Below are 21356 nucleotides of genomic sequence, written 5' to 3'. Positions count from 1 at the left end.
CATCATCACATCGGAAATGGTCTTGCCATACTTTTGCGACGGTCCCTTGTTTCCAAAAGTAGGCATGAGTGTTGCCATGTCTGGTTATTTTAAGCGACTTTTGGCTTGTTGCTTAATTTGGCCTTGCTTCTTCAATGTTTTTAAACCAGTGTTTCTCGAACATTTTTAATGTCAAAAGGACTCCCAAATTAATATTTCTTTGTCTGCAGTGTGCAGAATCTGCGGATCCCCATCTGAAAATATGTTTTGCCAGGTATATAGCTCTGGTCCATAGCATTTAGATTAGCTTATTTCTCTCACGAAATCGATCTGGCAACATTGGTAGGTATGTTCTCTCTTGACAAAATGACAACAGAGTCCACGTTGTTCAGATTGTAATGTATCGCTGTCAGTAAAAGCGAGTACACCACCCTCAAACTTGATTGTTTGGACTGACAAAGCAACACAAATCCATCCAGACACATGATCCTTAGAAAGCCGGCTAGCCTCAAGCTTTAGAGCTATGGAACAGAGCTAGCCTCAAGCCTTTTTTTAAAGCCTGACCCTGGCTGAGAGCTGCACGTCATATCACTCCAATCAATGGATTATCATCATAGGAATCAAAACAATGAAGAATGGATGACACGTTTACCAGAGGAGCTGTGGGACATTCCCATAACACACCTGTCTATACCTGGTAAATATCTACAGCCTTTTTTTAACACTTTTGTGTTATTGCCAAAGTTTTCATGCCGTTTTGGTAAAACAAAAAATACTTGCCAAGTAAACCCAGTGGTTGAAGAAGTAGGTGTACAGGCTTAGGTAGCCCCATATGTTCCCTCTCCCATATGGGGCTAAGGCTTAGGATACTCTAATTTTGTACTTGAAGTAGTAAAAGTCCTGTAGGCTATTCAATATTTACTTGTCTTGAATGCAATTACACATATAGGATATGGATATTGTTTTCAAAACAATAGGCCTATACTTAAAGTACCAAAAGTAAAAGTAGGCCTATAGTCAATAGTCATACTCATTGTGCAGAATAATGTCCCATTTCAATTTTCAAATAGCCAATCTTAGATTGGCTATTTTCAAATGGCTAAAGTATAGGGCTGAAGTGTGCTTTTTAATAATATTCATAATGTAAGTAACTATAGTAACTATAAAGTTTTCAAATAATCGTAGTGGAGTAAAATACAATATTTGTCTCTGAGATGTAGTGGAGTAGAAGTATAAAAGTATTGGAAAAAATACACCAGTAAAGTAAAAATAATAATAATCTCAGAACTTGAGTACATACTGTACATGTACTTAATTACTGTGCAAACCACATCACACTTAATGACATGAATCTATAATGTTTGTTTGTATTTAATGTAATCTGTTGTTCGTATTTAATAGGAAGCCATGATGCCATGAGCTACTGTCTGGACATCAACTCTCCGCTGGTCAGGTCCGAGTCGGACACCTTGAGGCTGGTAGATGGAATGTTTCACTGTCTCACCAGACCGGCCATATTCAGATGGGCAACAACACAGGTGGATAAATAAAATGCATAACATTCAACTCCACCCGGACGGGGCATTGCCTTGGCAACAGTTACACTGTGCACTTTTATATCTGTTGGATCATAACTTAGCCTACTTTTGTGCCCAACCCAACTTCCCAAGACCATCTGTAAACAATTCCCCCTCTATCAGTAATGTGATCTATTACATCACATTACCCACACTGAACATCATTTTCTGTTCATATATTTCTGTTATATATATATATATATATATAACGGGTAAGGACTAGTATATAAAATGTTCATTGCAAGGATGCTGTTGGGCAGAAACGTCCTACCTACATATTCTAACTTTTTGTATTTTTTTCTGTAAATGCTCGCCCTACTTGATCACACTACAGCGTCACACAAAAGCAGCAGATATAGAAGCTCAAAATGTGACACGCTTTGAGCTTGTAGATCAGCTACTTTTGCTGTTTTTAAATTTGGATCCTGAAAGGTTTTGGACATAGGAGGTTTCTACCCGACAGAGACGATATGTATGTGGCTGTGTGGACCGCTAATCTGAATATATTTTGTGCCAGGGACCCCATAAAACAAGATTTGTGTCAAATCTTTCCAAAATGACCACAGACTTTTCAAAATGTGTCAAATAGTGGGGTTTTGAGGGGGTTCCAGGGAGTCCCCCGATCTACAAGCTCAGAGCTTGTACTGTAGGTCCGGGGACTCCCTGGAACCCCCCTCAAGGACCCCTGGCGGTCCCCGGCTGGCCCCCACTTTGAGAGCCACAGTTATGGCATATAGGCATGGGAACTATCAACATTTTAACCAGGAAGTGAAATTAAGTACCAGGAAGTGAACCTGGACCTGGTTTTGTTACAGGTACAGGTCTACTAGACCTGTAACTAACACCACAGTTCAATGAACTTCATTCATTTCTCCTTTCATTTCATTTCAGCATTGTCATAACTCGTGTCACATTTGCCATTGACAATGAAAGGAGAATTTACGTCACATGTGTCTGAGCAAATCGGCTTTTTGTTGACATTAAATAGACAGATTTTTTTTAAACATTGTATGATGGTTAAAATATAGTAACATAAGTTGACAAATGAATTCATGAGGAAGTATATTAATTTTTTTTATTGGATGATGTACGATGACAAGAGCGCCCCTCACTTCACACGGGTGTGATTTGAATGTTATTTGGATGACCCTAAGAATCATAAAAAACCTTGAACGATTTACTATTCCAAATTACTTTGGGTCAAATCTTAGATTGACTGGCCTATTAGGGGAATGGGTTACAGTATTTGCCATACACACACATTATAGAAACACACCCCAATAAAGAAAATAAATTCCCAGGCGCATAATAACAAATACTGAAAATGTTGTTTCATGTTACCCATATCTTAAGTTTGATTGGCTCGACAGCAGATTTGAAACAGAAACAAACATGAAGGTACTGTCATCATTGATATGTTTTTCCGTTTCATAAGCCAATGGTTCTTGTCATTTCATGGACCCCCAGTTTGGTATCCATTAAAGCAACAGGCCCCCATAACTTGGTGTACACATGGAACTGGTCCATTTGGCCACAGAACAGAACACTGTCCACCCCTCTCCTTAACAGTAACAGTAACAGCTTTTGTATTGGCTTTCGTTTAAATGTACCCATTCCACAAATTTCAATCAATCAGTCCTCTGGAGTTATAAGGGTCCCACTAGAATCCCCCCCCCTACACCCCATTAATGTGGGCGCATGCTGGGAATCCTTCCTCAGCTCATTTCAGAGTCTGAACGCAACAATATATGCAGTTGAAATATATGACCCACACTGATGTGTTATTATAAATGGTTCTCCTCTGTTCAGTTGAAACCTACTTCTAATGCTTCCTTTGATGGGTTGACCTCCGTTCAGATTAAAGTTTAGCCTATTTCTATTGCTTTGTACCGATGGGTTCTAAATGGTTGTCTTCCGTTCAGGATAAAAGCATTGTGGAACAGCTCTCAGTTGGAATTCGCTACTTCGACCTTCGCATTGCACAGAAACCTGACGAGTCATGCAGCTACCTGCATTTCACACACGTCATCTACACACATCTAACAGTTCTGGTGAGTATAGGGGCTTACACACTATTTATTATCTTAGCGATCAGTCTATTGAATACTTTTTGGATTAATCGAATCATGATCAAGAAGCACTTTTTATCATTTGTAAAATATTTATATATCAAGAAAATCAACCTGGGGACAAAAAGGCAAAACAATATATCCAATATTATTCCTCATCATATAATTATTCAGTGACACACAAAAATAGCATAAACAAATAGCACATCTCATCGACACACTGTTGCACCACTATTAGACCAATAAGGGTTGTATTTACATGACGCACCCAATTAAAGATGTTATAACTGTCATGGTGTCTTTGTAGGAAACGCTGACATCAGTGGCGTCATGGCTGGACTCTCACCCAAAGGAGATTGTTATTCTGGCTTGCAGCCATTTTGAGGGACTGAGCGACCAGCTCCATCAATCCTTCATTAGGGCTCTGAAGAAACTCTTTGGCTCCAAACTCTGTCCAAGTGAAGTGAGTTTGCCCTGCTTTCATTTTTTCACTTTAGATTAAACAGTTCAAGCAGCACTTCAAGCACAGACCCTAGTGTCACTATTCTTGGTCACAGATTTGGTTCAAATAGAAGATCTACCAGCTTATGGCAAAATTTCGAAAATAGCCCTGCAATGCATTGTGAACTTGTAGATCGGTTATGAGCTGCCAAGGCCGATTCTACAAATGCCTTCTAAAATCAGTACCGGTAGTTTTAACTTTTTCAAGATAAAAAAAAGAAAAAAATCACAGCACGTTACTTCATGCATCTGCTATTTTGGAAAAATGTTTAATTGCTTCCAAGGCGGGCTCTCCACTCTACCCATTCAGCTGTGGCTGCCCAGTAGCTAACGCATAACGTTGGTTAGGCAGATCAGATGCTACGCTTGATGTTTCTGTTGTGTTGACTACAGGGCTCGTTCCATTTACTGTGATCTTACATGAGTGGCTTTGCATGATAAGAGCATCTGCTGAGTGCCTGCATTTTTAATTGCAGTGTTCTTCAGTTCAGACAGCATTCTGCTCTAGTGTGCCTAAGTGCTGCTTCTTGAACCCAGTTCACTTTTGAAGTAGTACGAACTAACCCATAACAGCCACAGGGGCATGGTGGCATGGCTGTGTGGGTAGAGTAGAGCATAGACATACAGTAGAAAGGTAGACGCCTCATTCGGTTCTGTGGCGTCTGTAGTACTCCAGTGAGGGGAAGCTTCCACGTTGGTGACAAGGAAAGTACCAATGAAAGGAAGGGACGGGAGTCACATGACTGGACACCGGGGATGCGCCACCATGCCACTCACTTCCGCCCTCAGGTGCGATACAGGTAGCTCCAATGAATTGCAGCCGCGCATGAGGCATCTAGGTTTTTATATAGAGAGGACATAGTGGCATGGTGGCGGCCATGGCTGTGTGGGTAGAGTAGAGAGGCCACCTGCTGGAAACAGTAGGTTCCCGGTTCATGTCCCAGCCTACGGTAGGTGTCAAAGTGTCCCTGAGCAAGAAGACACTCAATCCCAAACTGCTCCCTGAGACACTACCTTCGCGTAACCAGACGACATCACTGTGTATCACTTATTATTAGTAGTATGCTAGTAGTAGGTGGAGGGGTAACACAATTGAGGAGCCTCCTACTTTTTCTTACGTTTTCATTATTTTGGGCCAGTTTGGAACTTGGAAGCTGATCTCCCCCAACTGGTAGTTTACAGAATGTCCCTCTCTCTTCCCCCTCTCCTCAGGACTCGGCGGTGACGTTGAGGACATTGTGGTCATGTGGTCAGCAGGTGCTGCTGTCCTATGAAGACCAGGCAGCGGTCAGCCACCAGGAGCTGTGGCCTGCCATCCCTTACTGGTGGGCCGACCAGCCTACAGCCCAGGGGGTCATCACATACCTGGAGAGGAGGAAACACCAGGGACGACCCGGTAAGAAACACCTGGGACGGCCAGGTGACTAAGAAACAACTGGGACGACCAGGTGACTTTCACACTGTTTCACAAATCACATGTTAAAAACATTTTCAGTCGTGACTCGTGATATTTAATTTAGTCATTGTTGTCAGATTGCCACTGGGATCTAATTGGTCCATTCACTTGGACAAACAAATTGATCCCCGACTTTCCCTCTGTTGAATAGACTGTTCCAAACAAAATATCTGAGAGCATGGCACTGGCAGGTGTTGCAGGCCATTTTAGTACGCACAGTGAACTGTGGAAGGTCCCTGTATAGCTGTTTCATGTTAGTGCGCACAGTGAACCGTGGAATGTCCCTGGCTGGGTAGCTGTTTCCGGCTCTGTTTTGGCTCCTTTGCTCCTGGATACACACCAGTGTCTTCTCAGCCGTGAATCCTAACCACACTGACTGTGTTTGGCAGGCAATATGTGTCCATGTTTCCACATGTTGAAGTCCTCACACCAATAGGCTAGGTACTGTATACAGTATGTGATTAACCACTTAGTTTAGCATACCTACTTTGTCGTATAACGAATAGAGAAACGGCAGTTTCTAGACTACAGTACAAGCTCACAACACATGGAAATTGTTTTGTTGGAAATTCTCGCCTGTAATGACATGACCAAAATAGGGACGCCAGGTTGGACTGAATCATATTTGAACTGGGGAACCCCCAAAACAATCACATTTGAACTGGCGTCCCCCATATTTGAACTGGAGACCTCCCACCCTGACAAGCAACCGGAATTGTAGGATTTGAGGCACATTTAGTTTGACTCAGTTCTCATAGATAAATTGGTCAGAGAGGCTTATTGTCTATCCCTATGACAATGCCATAGATGGAACCCATGAACTATGTGGTGCAGAGGCGAGTGCAAAGTAACTGTTAATAAAGTATTCAATCAATCAATCAAAAACCCACTGAACTACCAGGACACTAGCCTGCCGCAGCCAGTGTGCTTTCTGGTCTAGAGGGGCTGGACGTCACTATATTGAGAGCGACGCCCCTCTGCACTAGTTCACTCCCACTCCTAGACCAGGAAATGTCTCACGTTTCCCAGGGCTTTAATTTTTTGAGCTGTAGCGAACGAAAATAAAAGCCTGGGTACCGAGACCACCGGGACACCAATATGATTATGAGCTAATTAACCACTTCTAATGCTACATTATAATGCAGTAGAACAATTGTAGTTTAGTGACTATAGTGTGTACTGTACATTTGATGTTGAACTTATTGTGTGCTGACCGTTCTCCTGTCCACTTCAGGGGGCTTCTTTGTCTCCGGTCTGAACCTGACGGCTCAGAGGGGTTTCATGGCCTTCCACCCGCAGCAGTCCCTGAGGACGCTGACCGCCACCCACTGGACGTGCCTGAGAGAGTGGCTGCAGGAGCAGACGCCCGGACCCCACTCCCACTGTCTCAACATCGTCGCCGGGGACTTCGTAGGACCCACCGTCCCCTTCTGTCCTCTGGTCATTGCGCTCAACTACAAACTGCTGAGGAAAAAGACCCTTTAGAGATACAAGCACTTTATATGGAGTAGTACCGAAGGTCCTGACATCACTTGTTCATCCCCTGGTTCACGGAAGTAATTTCTCTATGGAGATTAACATTAGGTAATCTTAGTCCACATTTTTTAAATCACACTTGTGTGAAGTGAGGGGCGCTCTTATCATCATACATCATCAGCCAATCAAATCATCACATTCCACGATACACACAAACACACAAAGCTGAGCATAGGAGGGGGCTAGCACCCCTAAAAAAAAAATATTGTCCCGGCGATATTGTCGGAAAGGTGGCTCTGTATATCGTCACTTACTCATATTTGTTTCTGGTGAACTTGAGGGAGTTCCAGAGGGTCCCCAGTAAAAGGAGTTCATGTAGCATCAAAATCAGTTTAACATCTTTTAATCTTTTAAATTTTATGCGTCGGCCAAAATAGCCTTGTGAGCTTGTAGATCACCTATTTTCGAAGGAGAGAAAGAATAAAAGATGACATTACAAAAGTAACATTATACAACTATTTATGCTAATATTGCTGTTGTGGTAAAAGGTCAAACATAGCTGCTATGTAGACTCTGTCCGTCCCCCCTGTGTTTCTCTGATATTGTAGCACTGACCTTTGAGAAGGGCCAGAGAGTGATCATTTCTTTGAGCATAATACAGGCTACCATTGATTTATTAGTCACGAGACAGCAAGGAAATAGTGTCTGTTCAGCTGAGTTTGACATGGTGACTTCCTTCTACAGCGAGGTCACTCGCGGTCAAAGCTGCAGTACTTTAGCTGTTTGGCAGTGGTGGAAAAAGTAGTTAATGTTTTACTTAAGTAAAAGTAACACAATGTACTGTAGAATTACTCTGTTACAAGAAAAAGTCCGGAATTAAAAATGTACTTGAGTAAAAGCACAAACGTATTGGTATCAAAATGTACTTTTAAGTACCAAAAACGGTAGCAGTAGCAGGTCTACAAGTAGATCTACTTCGACCTTTGTAGATCTGCTACTTTTGCAAAAAAATTATGTTTTTTTTTTACGCTTATGGTTCTCGAGTTACGTGCATTAAGTTTTTCTCAAAATTGAACATTTTGTAGTTGGGCAGTTTCCCCCGGACAGCGACGATATTTTTCTTTACCCATCGTTTTCCTCTCTACTCCAGTGGATGATAACTGCCGGTAGGCATTATGGGTAATTAGGGGATGTTATGGGTATTAACAATATATTTTTTGTTTTGTAAACACAGGGAAAAGTTACAGTACATAGGTACAGTATTCCATACTAAATATATATCCAAAACTGTTACTTTTCAGGAAATGGAAAAAATAAACTGGAATGTAGTTACGGTAGTTGGTCACTCACAAGCAGCTGGTTGATACTGTCATTAGTTTTAATACAATATATACACACACACAGTCACACACACACTTTCAAGAACAAGCACTTTCACTTACAAAATCTTTTTTACAATGGGCTGAATCCCATTGTAAAATAATCTAGAGTTGCAAATTGCGGCTATCATATGAGTATGACCCTCTTGTCCTACCCAGAGCAAATATATTTCTAATGCATTATGTTATAGGAAATACAAAGTTATGGTCAAATTGTTTAGCAGAATATACGGTATGTGGCAAATATGCCTTGCTGTTTTTGTTTTTACAATAATACACACAGTAACAATAATGTGAAGTAGGCTACTGTATATAATGTCAACTTGTCAAAAGTTGATAAAGTGCAGTCAAATTATTCAATGTGCATTTCATTATTGTATGTGCCCTCATTGATGGTGGTGGTAGCCTTCAAATGCTGTCAATTCAAATGACAAAGTATTTGTGTTTCATGGGTGTGATTTTTTCCCCTAAAAATATTTAATTTAAATGCCTGTAAATACACTTTAACATGAATCCAACATTTTAGCAAAGAACGCGTAACCGTAAACAAACGTGTGTGTATTAATAAAGAACTTGGAAAGCATCTAATCTGCAATGCAATTTTATACAATGGAGTGATGATCAAAACGTCGAAAACCCCTGCTCCCTCCCTTGCATATTCTCAGTTGAATTCTTGAATATGAAGGACCCCACCCAAATTAATGGAAACAAGCCATAGGCTTCTTGGGTTACAAATCCTCTTAGCAGGCCAGATCTTGTATTGAACTGTACTTTCCTGTGCTTTTTTCCTCTGCAACTGTTAATAAAATATTCAATCAATAAATCAAATGTATTGCATGGATGGCTTTATAGAAGTGTCTATTTGTACTTCTAAATCAATGTTTTGATGAATTGAACAATTAAGGACCCTCTTGTAAACAAGTGTAATGCTTTATTGGGTCGTCCACTCACAGTTAACAGTCTTTTGTATTGAGTTGTGCTTGAAATGTACTGTAATTCTGCAAACTGTTCATACATATTTCAATCAATCAATCAAAGGATAACGGGTTAGGTAGACCTATTCCATTTTTACATTTTCTTCTCGGTGTGTCATTTTACGACGGTCCCTTTACAGCCCTCACATAAACAAAGCTATTTCCTGAAAAGAAAGAGACCTGCACTGCACAGGAGGAACAGTATAGCCTTTGTGTTTCACCACACCACTCAAAAAGACCAGTTATATAGCTCATAAAAAACGAATATGATCCAATAACATAAATGAGGAATGCATGTAAAAGGGGACAACAATTGCAATGGATCATCATCTTCGTCACAGCGACAACAATAACAATAATGATGCAGAATGGATGACATGTCTACCAGAGCAGCTGTGGGACATTCCCATAACAAACCTCTCTATTCCTGGTAGGTTTCACAAGCCTATAATATTAACTCTTATTGCTTCAGCTTAAAGTTGTGATTTTCCGCCTTTTAGTTCTGGGTAAAACGTTGTATAAAATCGGACTGATGATGGCAAAACACTAGCAGTTGCTGCATGTCAGCCTGTCACATGAGTGTAAGCAGTAAAGCACTGATATGAGCAATCATTTGAATCCAGGGACCAGATTTGCTATGCAATATGCTACAGTGCAGTCTATGCAGACTCATATCTCTGCATGGGAGACCAATCTAAGAACATTTATATTGTTGTCTCCACCAGGCCGAAGGCATGGGGGGAGAGTATGTTTTGCACTCCGTCCGTCCGTCCGTGTGTCCGTGAGCAGCTAATCTCCGGCACCGTTAACCCGGTCGATGCCAAATTTTGCACACACACTCCCTGGATGCCAACGATGAACCTCTGCCCCAAAATTTCCAGAACGGCCTGTTATAGCGCCACCAGGAGGCCGCTTTGTGCAAAACTAGTTTTTGCACAGTACACCTACAGATTTTGTCCAAACATCGCGCAAATTGGTACACAGTCTCTCTAGTTCACATCTGGCTTTTAGAGCGCCACCAGGAGGCCGACTTTTGTAAAACACATTTTTGGATATTAGGCCTACTCCTCCGGATTTTGTCCAAAAATCCCGCAAATCGTTACACAGTATCTCCATAGTCATGTGCTCAAGACGGATGTGTCTGATATTTCATATTCCATCCTAATTGGCTAACATTGGCTTTCAAATTTTGCAGGATTGGCCTGTTTTGAACAAAAAGCTTAAAGCTTAAAGTTGTGATTTTCCGCCTTTTAGTTCTGGGTAAAACGTTGTATAAAATCGGACTGATGATGGCAAAACACTAGCAGTTGCTGCATGTCAGCCTGTCACATGAGTGTAAGCAGTAAAGCACTGATATGAGCAATCATTTGAATCCAAATGAATATTTCATATTCCATCCTAATTGGCTAACATTGGCTTTCAAATTTTGCAGGATTGGCCTGTTTTGAACAAAAAGCTTAAAGCTTAAAGTTGTGATTTTCCGCCTTTTAGTTCTGGGTAAAACGTTGTATAAAATCGGACTGATGATGGCAAAACACTAGCAGTTGCTGCATGTCAGCCTGTCACATGAGTGTAAGCAGTAAAGCACTGATATGAGCAATCATTTGAATCCAGGGACCAGATTTGCTATGCAATATGCTACAGTGCAGTCTATGCAGACTCATATCTCTGCATGGGAGACCAATCTAAGAACATTTATATTGTTGTCTCCACCAGGCCGAAGGCATGGGGGGAGAGTATGTTTTGCACTCCGTCCGTCCGTCCGTGTGTCCGTGAGCAGCTAATCTCCGGCACCGTTAACCCGGTCGATGCCAAATTTTGCACACACACTCCCTGGATGCCAACGATGAACCTCTGCCCCAAAATTTCCAGAACGGCCTGTTATAGCGCCACCAGGAGGCCGCTTTGTGCAAAACTAGTTTTTGCACAGTACACCTACAGATTTTGTCCAAACATCGCGCAAATTGGTACACAGTCTCTCTAGTTCACATCTGGCTTTTAGAGCGCCACCAGGAGGCCGACTTACATGAGTGTAAGCTTTCAAATTTTGCAGGATTGGCCTGTTTTGAACAAAAAGCTTAAAGCTTAAAGTTGTGATTTTCCGCCTTTTAGTTCTGGGTAAAACGTTGTATAAAATCGGACTGATGATGGCAAAACACTAGCAGTTGCTGCATGTCAGCCTGTCACATGAGTGTAAGCAGTAAAGCACTGATATGAGCAATCATTTGAATCCAAATGAATATTTCATATTCCATCCTAATTGGCTAACATTGGCTTTCAAATTTTGCAGGATTGGCCTGTTTTGAACAAAAAGCTTAAAGCTTAAAGTTGTGATTTTCCGCCTTTTAGTTCTGGGTAAAACGTTGTATAAAATCGGACTGATGATGGCAAAACACTAGCAGTTGCTGCATGTCAGCCTGTCACATGAGTGTAAGCAGTAAAGCACTGATATGAGCAATCATTTGAATCCAGGGACCAGATTTGCTATGCAATATGCTACAGTGCAGTCTATGCAGACTCATATCTCTGCATGGGAGACCAATCTAAGAACATTTATATTGTTGTCTCCACCAGGCCGAAGGCATGGGGGGAGAGTATGTTTTGCACTCCGTCCGTCCGTCCGTGTGTCCGTGAGCAGCTAATCTCCGGCACCGTTAACCCGGTCGATGCCAAATTTTGCACACACACTCCCTGGATGCCAACGATGAACCTCTGCCCCAAAATTTCCAGAACGGCCTGTTATAGCGCCACCAGGAGGCCGCTTTGTGCAAAACTAGTTTTTGCACAGTACACCTACAGATTTTGTCCAAACATCGCGCAAATTGGTACACAGTCTCTCTAGTTCACATCTGGCTTTTAGAGCGCCACCAGGAGGCCGACTTTTGTAAAACACATTTTTGGATATTAGGCCTACTCCTCCGGATTTTGTCCAAAAATCCCGCAAATCGTTACACAGTATCTCCATAGTCATGTGCTCAAGACGGATGTGTCTGATATTTCATATTCCATCCTAATTGGCTAACATTGGCTTTCAAATTTTGCAGGATTGGCCTGTTTTGAACAAAAAGCCTCAAATCATGAACGCAGCGTGCAATTTGACGTGAAATCTTTCACGCACTTTCCTACTAGGCTGAGGAATATAGCCCACCCATTTCACATTGGCCTGTTATAGCGCCACCAACAGGTGGATTGTGCATGCGTGCGATCAACACGGATCTGCACCATTTCCCATATTCCATCCTGATTGGCAAAGATTGGAACAAACAAACAAAAAACATGTTTATATTACTCCTAAACATTCCTATCCTCCTGGTGGAGACCTGTGCCCAGAAGGGCACTTTTTCTAGTTAGACATGATTTAGTTAGATCTCTCTCTCTCTGTTCTGTATATCTTTGATGACTGATTTATTCATTTATATTCTGGATTTTCCATATTCTGTGTACACCCTAGTTAATAATTTATTCATACTTTTTTCTCCTATGTGTAGGCCTATATTCTATATTAGTATATTCTCTACATTATCTTAGCCTATTCATCTTGCTGTCAAGCTTATATAACTGTCTTATATAACTGTTTGTGGGGTTTTTTGTGTTTTTTCTTTCCTATTGACACCCTACTTGTCTTGATCATATACTACAGTATCACACAAAAGCATCTTGAGCTTGTAGATCTGCTACTTTTGATGCTTTTTAAATTTAAATCCTGAAAAGTAACAGTTTTGGGACATATATGAGGTTTCCAACTTTCCACCCGACAGTTCTATCCGAATCTCTGCTTTATTCACTACAACACCACTGATGCTGCTTTTCCCACACTAATTAGGTTTTTATTACTTTATACTGTAGTACTGTACTGTCGTACTGTTCCTTATTAGTAAAACTGACAAAAGCCCCCTTTCCACTAGCAAGGTGGAACCAGAACTTTCCATAACCTGAACCTATTTTTTTAGTTCTGGTTCTTGTTCCACGTACCCATAGTGGAAAAGAGGCCAAAGTGGGAGACATACAGTTAGAAGCTAAGCATATAGTATGCAACGTTGCCCTGTGTTTACTGTTTACATAACCCAATCAATGAATAAATGTTTTACCATCATCTCCCTCTATTAGTCTATTATAGGCCTACCAGCAGTCCGTAACAACCTTCCCAATCATGTAACCAAAGTAAAACGAAAACCCCAAAAGGAACTAAAACTGCATGATAAAAAGAAGTGTTGCAAATGAGACTGTGTTATAGGCTACTGTAACACACTGTAGTCAGGGATATTAAAATCTGGGAATAAATTCCTTGCCATTAAATGTCTTCACCAATGTGTTTGTAAATGTTTCTAGTAATACATCTCACAATTAATGGAATTCAGTTTCCCCTAGGAGAATCTATGACAGCTGCTGTACCATTAACATTAACAACCTATATGCAGGCAAAATATACAATTTTTCATTCTGCTTTAAGTAACACGTGACGTGAGGAGCCAAACTAGGGGGTTTTCATGATTCTGAATCCATTGCAAAGCATTTGTTTTGCACGAAAAACACTCCTTGGGGGCTAAAAACGGCCATAGCCATCATCACAAATGTGATGAGTTAGAAGTTTGGAAAAGAGTTTAGCCGTTTTGGGGAATTTATTCCCAGATTGGACATTGTTTTGATAATAAAATTATTCCCTGACCAGTGGTTGTTCACGGTCCATTGACCACTTAACACAGCATTTACATTAATTTAGAAACGTATTAATTAATATTTTCAATTAAAATCTTAGTGTTATTCCAATTTTTGTAGGAGTCTTGCCCTATAAAAATTGGTCTGTGACCCACAAATGGTTCCCGACCCACTGTTTGTAAACCAGTGGTTTACTTTAGATCAAGCTGGATGTCTCGTGGGGGAGGGCGAGGAACAAGCACAAAGACACCTTTTCAGTGCTGAGCTCATCACTAATGTCACTAATGTCATGAGTCTGCACTTTCTGCTCACATAATGACTGTACTTATACCTCGTCTTGTTTTGAACCTTAATACGCTTGACTGTTCCTATAACTAAACTCATGGCGGTACTTTCCATAAGGTAGTAGGTACTGTGTGGAAGCTACTGATAATGCAGCTGCTGACGCTGTATAATACAATATGCCAAAGCAGACGTGCATCATTACATTTGCTGATGTGTTTTTAATATAAAACTACTGACTCTTTCTTTTTTTTCCTTTTGTCTGAAGGACGTAGAACACAAAACTAAAGTAAAGTACAACCTTGATATTGTCATTGTCGGGCACAAACCTCTTATCTGCATATTTAAACATTTTGTGTTTGTTTCTTTTGGTAAATTAACACCCTCATTTTCTCATCTTTGCTTTTGGGTGGTCCCTGGAACAAAATATTTTGAGATGGGGGGGGGGGGGGGGGGGGAACGGCGGCCAAATACATAATTCTAGGGGTTCTTGACATGGAAAAGTTTGAGAACAACTGACAGAGATACAGGTTTTTCAGAAAACTGTCATGATTTAGAAGACATTTAGTTGAATCTGGTCTCAGGTCTAATTGATTAAACTTATTGCTTTTAGGAAGCCATGATGCCATGAGCTACTGCCTGGACATCCACTCTCCTCTGGTCAGGTCCGAGTCGCTCTTTCTGAAGTTCCTGGATAAACTGTGCCACTGTCTGACCAGACCTTTCATATTCAAATGGTCCAAGACACAGGTACAAGACACAATGCACTGTACTGTACTGTACTGTACTGTACTGTACTGTACTGTACTGTACTGTACTGTACTGTACTGTACTGTACTGTACTGTACTGTACTGTACTGTACTGTACTGTACTGTACTGTACTGTACTGTACTGTACTGTACTGTATGACCAGATCTCTCATATTATTCAAATGGTTCCTTTATACAGCACTAAGTGATACGCTGCAAGCTTGCAGATATGCTATTTTTGGAAAAATCTTGAAAATGTGTTCTTTGAAAATAATCTTTGAATATATATATATTCAAAGATTATTTTATACATATTATTTTTGTTAAAGCGTACATCTTTCTCTCATGGGGGTCGGCAGCCAAATACAGTACATATCATTTTGGGGTCCTTGACTTGAAATTGTTTGAGAACCACTGAAATGAACCACTGAAGGATGTTTAGAGAATTTAGGATTTAGAAGGCATTTGTAGAATCACATCAACCACAGTCTTAACGGGTTAAATGAATTCCCCTAGTTGAACAGGTCTAACATTCCTGGTGCGCATATCCGAACGCACCCTATATGTCTCAATAGGAGATCAGCGAGACACCAATTGTATAGATGGATGCACCTGGGACGTATCCTCAGTGATGTATCCCAAGGTCATCAGGGTTTCGGGTCTCTCGAACATCATACCCCTCGCTCAGGCGATCAAGTCGCGACTTACGTCCCAGTAGCTACTCTCGATCAGTCCCATTAGGGAAAGACCAAGGCCACACAATCCGTTGGAACTACTCCAGAACTACTCTGCCAGGGCTGGGAGGTACGCTTCTGGTGCATGGAAGGCATAGGCTCTGTGGGTTGACTCCTGTCCGGGCCCCTCCTTTTTTTAATTTTTTTTATAATTTTTATCCCACGTTTTTGTAACCCATTTTTTACCCCTGTGTCAAATTATCTAATGTGATCCTGGGCTCTACACAATGCACCCTCCACCAACCTGGGGAGAGCAACGGACTTGAACTCATGCTTCCTTCATGCCTGAGTGTCCAAGTTGCTCCTTTACACCTGACAGGGGGGAGTTTCCCTGGTTGGACGTAGCGCGTGGAAGGAACACGTTATTCCAACCAGTTCCTTTCCCCTCCATCAGGCACCCCGGCTGTCCAGCGGAGGCAGGGGTCCGGGCCCCTCCTACGTCTCACCAGGTCCACTCCTGCTCTCACCAGGCCCAGGACCCGTGCGTTGCACCAGAGTCCCAGCACCAGACACTTCATTCAGGAGTGGTGGATTCCTAAGCCGCAATGGTTATATTGTATTAACATACTTTATCCACACAGATTGGACAACCATGCATTTAACATGCATCTAAGACTGAAAAGCTGAGCAAAGCAAAGCAAAGTTACCATGTTTACCCAGGGTAACTGGACTAAGCTCAAGAACTTGTTTACAGCCAGGCCCTACTCATAGAACATTTCATGGTAGGGGTTCATTTTAACGTGCCGGTCCGGGGATACGAACTAGCGACTTTCCGATATCAAGACCGCTCCGCAAACCGTTCGGCCACCGCTGCCACCATTAGACACCATTAGACCACCTTATACTACTGCAATGCTCTAAGTCAGATATTTGGAGATGGAAATTAAACCATTTCTTTCCTACTTTGTTCTGATGTATTGTGCATGTTTCTCCTTCTTTCAGGATAACAGCATCGTGGAGCAGCTGTCGATGGGAATTCGCTACTTCGACCTCCGCATTGCACAGAAACCACATGATTCAACCCACTACCTGTATTTTGCACATGCCTTGTACACTTATCTGACAGTTCTGGTGAGTATACAGGGCTTAGATATTTTAATATCTTGTTCCACGGTAGGGCTTTCTGCAATTATAAAATATTTTATTCATGATTATTTTATTGATTACTTTAAGATGAATTGATTAATCGAGAAGCATGTTTTTATTTATTTTTCTATTTCTGATACCATGTCATCATTCATTGGTGTCAGACAAAAGTACAGTACAATATGTCGCATAGTGATGCAATGTGAGCTTGAAAACATGTGAAAACAGCAGATCTGCTGTTTTCGCATTTTTTTAATATGGGGAAATCATGACATGCCCTCCATCCAAAAATACATATTTAGGAAAAATAAGAAAAATGTTTCATTTATTAAAATCTATTTTAATAGATGAAATCGAGTAGTTAAATGACCGGTTGCAACCCAAGTTGTATTTACATCTGCCAATTATGTCTTTGTAGGAAACGCTGACATCAGTGGCGTCATGGCTGGACTCTCACCCAAAGGAGATTGTTATTCTGGCTTGCAGCCATTTTGAGGGACTGAGCGACCGGCTCCATCAATCCTTCATTAGGGCTCTGAAGAATCTCTTTGGCTCCAAACTCTGTCCACGTCAAGTGAGTTTCATCTTCTGTCAAAGTTTTATTGGTCAACATTATTTTCACTCCTTTCAGATTAGATATGCACAGATTATGTGTTAAATAGCTCTATATTGGGTGCACGGTGGCTGTAGTGCACTCGCCTCACAGCTAGAAGATCCTGGGTTTTTCCCAGCTGGGGATGCTGTGTGCGCTGGGGGCGTGTTCTCTCCTCTGCGGCATCAGTGCCCATGCCATATCCTAGGTGGGGTTGACAAAAGGGCCTTTCTGTGTGGAGTCACCGTGTCCCCTAGGGGGTGGCATGATGTTGTTCACATCATTTCTGTAGGTCAAAGGCCTGTGCATCCAATAGCCTTGAGAGTGATTTTACATACCTTTTTATAAAACAACTTATTTAGTGCTCAGGATGACCACGGGGCTGTACATACAGTATAAGACCTTCGGTTTAAACTTCCTATAAGGACCTCTGTTCACTCAAGATTCATTTCCATCAAACCATTCTCCCCCCCGAGTGTCCTCAACAACACTGCGTGTACTGTAAGTGATTTCTCTCTGCCTACTGTTAGTGTTGCAGCACAGACTATATTAATGCACCATGTCTCTGTCTGTCTGTCTGTGTGTACGGCTGTAATGCACGTATAACTCGAGAAACGTTCGCCCCACCGACTTCGAATTCGACACCCGCGTTCCACACCCCCACAGGGAGTGCCCGGTGTCGAGTCAGTCGGACCCACGGTCGTCCAGAACCGCCACAAAAGGCCTCTGCCCGGGCTCTGGACAGGGCCCCTGCCCATGCTCCATATAGAGCGTCGCAGTCCCGCCCCCGGCGAGAGGCCCGGAAAAGAATTCCCTGAGAGAGAGAGAGAGAGAGAGAGAGAGAGAGAGAGAGAGAGAGATAATCAATAAACCATTTGGCGTCCTCTCTTTCGAGCCTCATGTTTAGATTTTAGATTAGGTTGTTTTTGGTGTGAAGGGAGAAATGAGATCAATAATGGAAAAAATTGGAACTTTAACATTATACAAATGAACCTGATAAAAGAGTACTCTCTCCTCATTGGATGGAATTATTGTCTTCAATGCTTGTGAGCTTATAGATTTCTTCTCTTCTGGGTTCACTGGCACAAACAAATTTTATACGGCGGTCTACGGCCTAACACATCAATTGGGCCGGGAACCTTGACATTAATATGTTTGAGGAACCTTACAGAATGTCCCTCTCTCTTCCCCCTCTCCTCAGGACTCGCCGGTGACGTTGAGGACATTGTGGTCATGTGGTCAGCAGGTGCTGCTGTCCTATGAAGACCAGGCAGCGGTCAGCCACCAGGAGCTGTGGCCTGCCATCCCTTACTGGTGGGCCGACCAGCCTACAGCCCAGGGGGTCATCACATACCTGGAGAGGAGGAAACACCAGGGACGACCCGGTAAGAAACACCTGGGACGACCAGGTGACTAAGAAACACCTGGGACGACCAGGTGAGAAACACCTGGGACGACCAGGTACAACACAACGCTGGAATACCTAATAATACACAAGTCCAAACAGAGTCCTGACGAAGCAACAGTAATTGGTTGAAATAGCTGTCCAGTAGCATCGACTGCGGGCACCCACTGCCGTTATAAGAACTCTTCGCACCCGTAGCTGTCTACCCATGCTTCAAATAAGCATAACAGCACACCATGCTTCAAACGAGCATGATGGCACACCTAATCAAAATACCGAAAGAAATCCCAGCTTTGCTGATCAGACAGATCGAGTCTCGCAGAGCAGACTTGCAGAAAGTTTGTTAGTTACGGTATTTTGCAAGAGTAATGTCCTGCCATATGAATTCATTTTGATGTGTTGTATTGTTTTGGTAACTGTTGCATAATTGCTCAGCTTGTAGATTGGCTATTTTTGCATTACAAAAAAAACATATAAATATATATACAGTATATTCACCCAAAATAAGAAAGGCAGGTTGAAACTTGGGGTTTATTATGTTCCAAAAAATCTCTTCATTTCGTCCAGAGGGGTTTTTCGTCTCTGGTCTGAACCTGACGGCTGACAGCTTCTACATCGCCGCCCACCCGAAGCAGTCGCTGAGTTCTCTGACGCAGAAAAACTGGACGTGCCTGAGGGAGTGGCTGCAGGAGCAGACGCCCGGACCCCACTCCCACTGTCTGAACATCATCGCCGGGGACTTCGTAGGACCCGCCGTCCCCTTCTGTCCTCTGGTCATTGCACTCAACTACAAACTGCTGAGGAAAAGGCCTAAGACTACTTAGATATGTACAATCTATGCACTTTATTGACTGTACGTGTAAACATGCCAGTTCTCCATAGGCTATGTGCCTCTTGGACACTTACTTTCTGTATTTCTGTCAATGGAAATGCATCGTCGACTTTCTCGAGCATTCTCTCTCTGCATAATTCCTAACTTGTGAATGGGGGGCGGGGGACCACATCCTTGCCATCAAATCAGTTTGCTGTTTAACCCGGTGGAAACCACATTATGTCCAAAACTGTTACAAAAAGCTTAAAAAGCATAAATAGTAGATTGACACTTTGTGCCACGTTTTGAGCTTGTGGATCTGTTACTTTTGATACTTTTGTGTGATGCTATAGTATATGATCAAGTAGGGCGTAAACACAAAAAGTTCAAACATGGAGATGGGAGGTTTCTGCCCCGACAGCAAACTAATATAAAATGTTTACATACAGCACATCTCAGTTTACATAAGATCCATGTTGTACAGCCCTGTAGTATTTTGTGTTCCATGATAACGGCTAAAATGATCATCCAGATTATTAGTTGATCGGTGTGTACTAGTGTAGCTATTGTAAATTAGGTCAATGTTTTTGTGTCACTTTATGACACTTGTTCACCATGGAGTTCTGAATATGCCAAAACAAACATCCAAGTGGTTATATGTGCACCTGTAGATTTAACATTATGTATATTTTGTAGTACGACAAATAACAAAAGTAGCTGACCTATATATTCTCACGATGCACTGCAATGAATTGCATTTTTATAGCGCTTTTCCAAGTGCTCAAAGTGCTTTACAATGGTTCATTCATTCATTCATACATTGGGAGCACATTGTAAGCACAATGCAGCACATTGTAAGCTTACAGATAGATCACCTGTTTTTGCCAAAGGTTCGTCCATTTTGGTCAAAGGATCATTAATTTTTGCCAAAAGTTCATCCATTTTTGCCAAATGATCAATCATTTTTGCCAAAGGTTCATACATTTTTGCTAAATGATCGTTCATTTTTGCCAAAAGTTCATACATTTTTGCGAAATGATCGTTCATTTTTGCCCACTGTTCTGATACTAATTTATGACATGCATACATTCACATACATACGTTCATGTGGTTAATATGATGACTGTGATTATTAATCACAGTTGATAAAGGTGTTTTTATTATTTTCATAGTTTCTCTTTGCTGCTCATTGCTGTGAACAGTCCATCTATTCTAGAATCGTGATTTATAATTAACATTATTCTTACTCCACAGTGCATAATACTGCATTCATGGCATTCATGATACGACTATTACAGCCAATGCATTATGTATGTACTGTACTATAGCATACAGTTATGGTCAAAGATTGTTCCAGTGCATACACATCACAATAATCTTTAAATTATACATACTCATACGCCTCTCGTTTTTACTGTTTTGTTTATAACACTGTCATTAAATTACATGTATGCAACCAAGCTGTGTCATAAATGAATATAAGTAATTATGACTAGTTATAAATCATTCATATAATGTAATAATGCAGTATAACAATTTGTTACAAAGCTTCACCGCACTCTGTCTCATTGACCACAGCATATAGGCTCAGTCATGCTTGCATCATTATGTAGCCTACATTGTACAGTG

At 41.6% G+C, this 21356-nt stretch overlaps 2 protein-coding genes across 2 annotated transcripts; both read left to right on the top strand.

Annotated features, from left to right (window-relative positions):
• The first annotated feature begins 378 nt into the window (after positions 1-378).
• Positions 379-8179, top strand: LOC310859837 (PI-PLC X domain-containing protein 1-like). The gene is made up of 6 exons (XM_083766602.1): positions 379-676; positions 1381-1517; positions 3479-3607; positions 3933-4088; positions 5339-5522; positions 6817-8179. Exons 1-6 carry the CDS (start codon positions 580-582, stop codon positions 7065-7067), a joined length of 954 nt encoding a protein of 317 aa, XP_083622728.1. The 5' UTR covers positions 379-579; the 3' UTR covers positions 7068-8179.
• A 1417-nt stretch (positions 8180-9596) lies between these two features.
• On the top strand, positions 9597-20493 carry LOC310859836 (PI-PLC X domain-containing protein 1-like). The gene is made up of 6 exons (XM_083766601.1): positions 9597-9841; positions 14963-15099; positions 16776-16904; positions 17338-17493; positions 18713-18896; positions 19484-20493. The coding sequence occupies exons 1-6, from the start codon at positions 9730-9732 to the stop codon at positions 19738-19740; spliced, it is 975 nt and encodes a 324-aa protein (XP_083622727.1). The 5' UTR covers positions 9597-9729; the 3' UTR covers positions 19741-20493.
• The last annotated feature ends 863 nt before the right edge of the window (positions 20494-21356 follow it).

This window comes from Protomyctophum parallelum (assembly GCF_964188405.1).
Source record: "Protomyctophum parallelum genome assembly, chromosome: 6".
In the NCBI taxonomy this organism is placed as follows: domain Eukaryota; kingdom Metazoa; phylum Chordata; class Actinopteri; order Myctophiformes; family Myctophidae; genus Protomyctophum; species Protomyctophum parallelum.
This window is presented reverse-complemented; position numbering and strand designations above follow the sequence as displayed.

What these genes read in the sequence shown, in the direction of transcription:
- LOC310859836 (XM_083766601.1), top strand. Translation starts at nt 9,730, where the DNA reads ATGGATCATCATCTTCGTCACAGCGACAACAATAACAATAATGATGCA. An exon ending in AACAAACCTCTCTATTCCTG is followed by an intron (nt 9,842 to 14,962) that starts GTAGGTTTCACA and finishes TATTGCTTTTAG; the next exon opens with GAAGCCATGATGCCATGAGC. An exon ending in ACACTTATCTGACAGTTCTG is followed by an intron (nt 16,905 to 17,337) that starts GTGAGTATACAG and finishes ATGTCTTTGTAG; the next exon opens with GAAACGCTGACATCAGTGGC.
- LOC310859837 (XM_083766602.1), top strand. Translation starts at nt 580, where the DNA reads ATGGATTATCATCATAGGAATCAAAACAATGAAGAATGGATGACACGT. An exon ending in AACACACCTGTCTATACCTG is followed by an intron (nt 677 to 1,380) that starts GTAAATATCTAC and finishes CGTATTTAATAG; the next exon opens with GAAGCCATGATGCCATGAGC. An exon ending in GAAACACCAGGGACGACCCG is followed by an intron (nt 5,523 to 6,816) that starts GTAAGAAACACC and finishes TGTCCACTTCAG; the next exon opens with GGGGCTTCTTTGTCTCCGGT.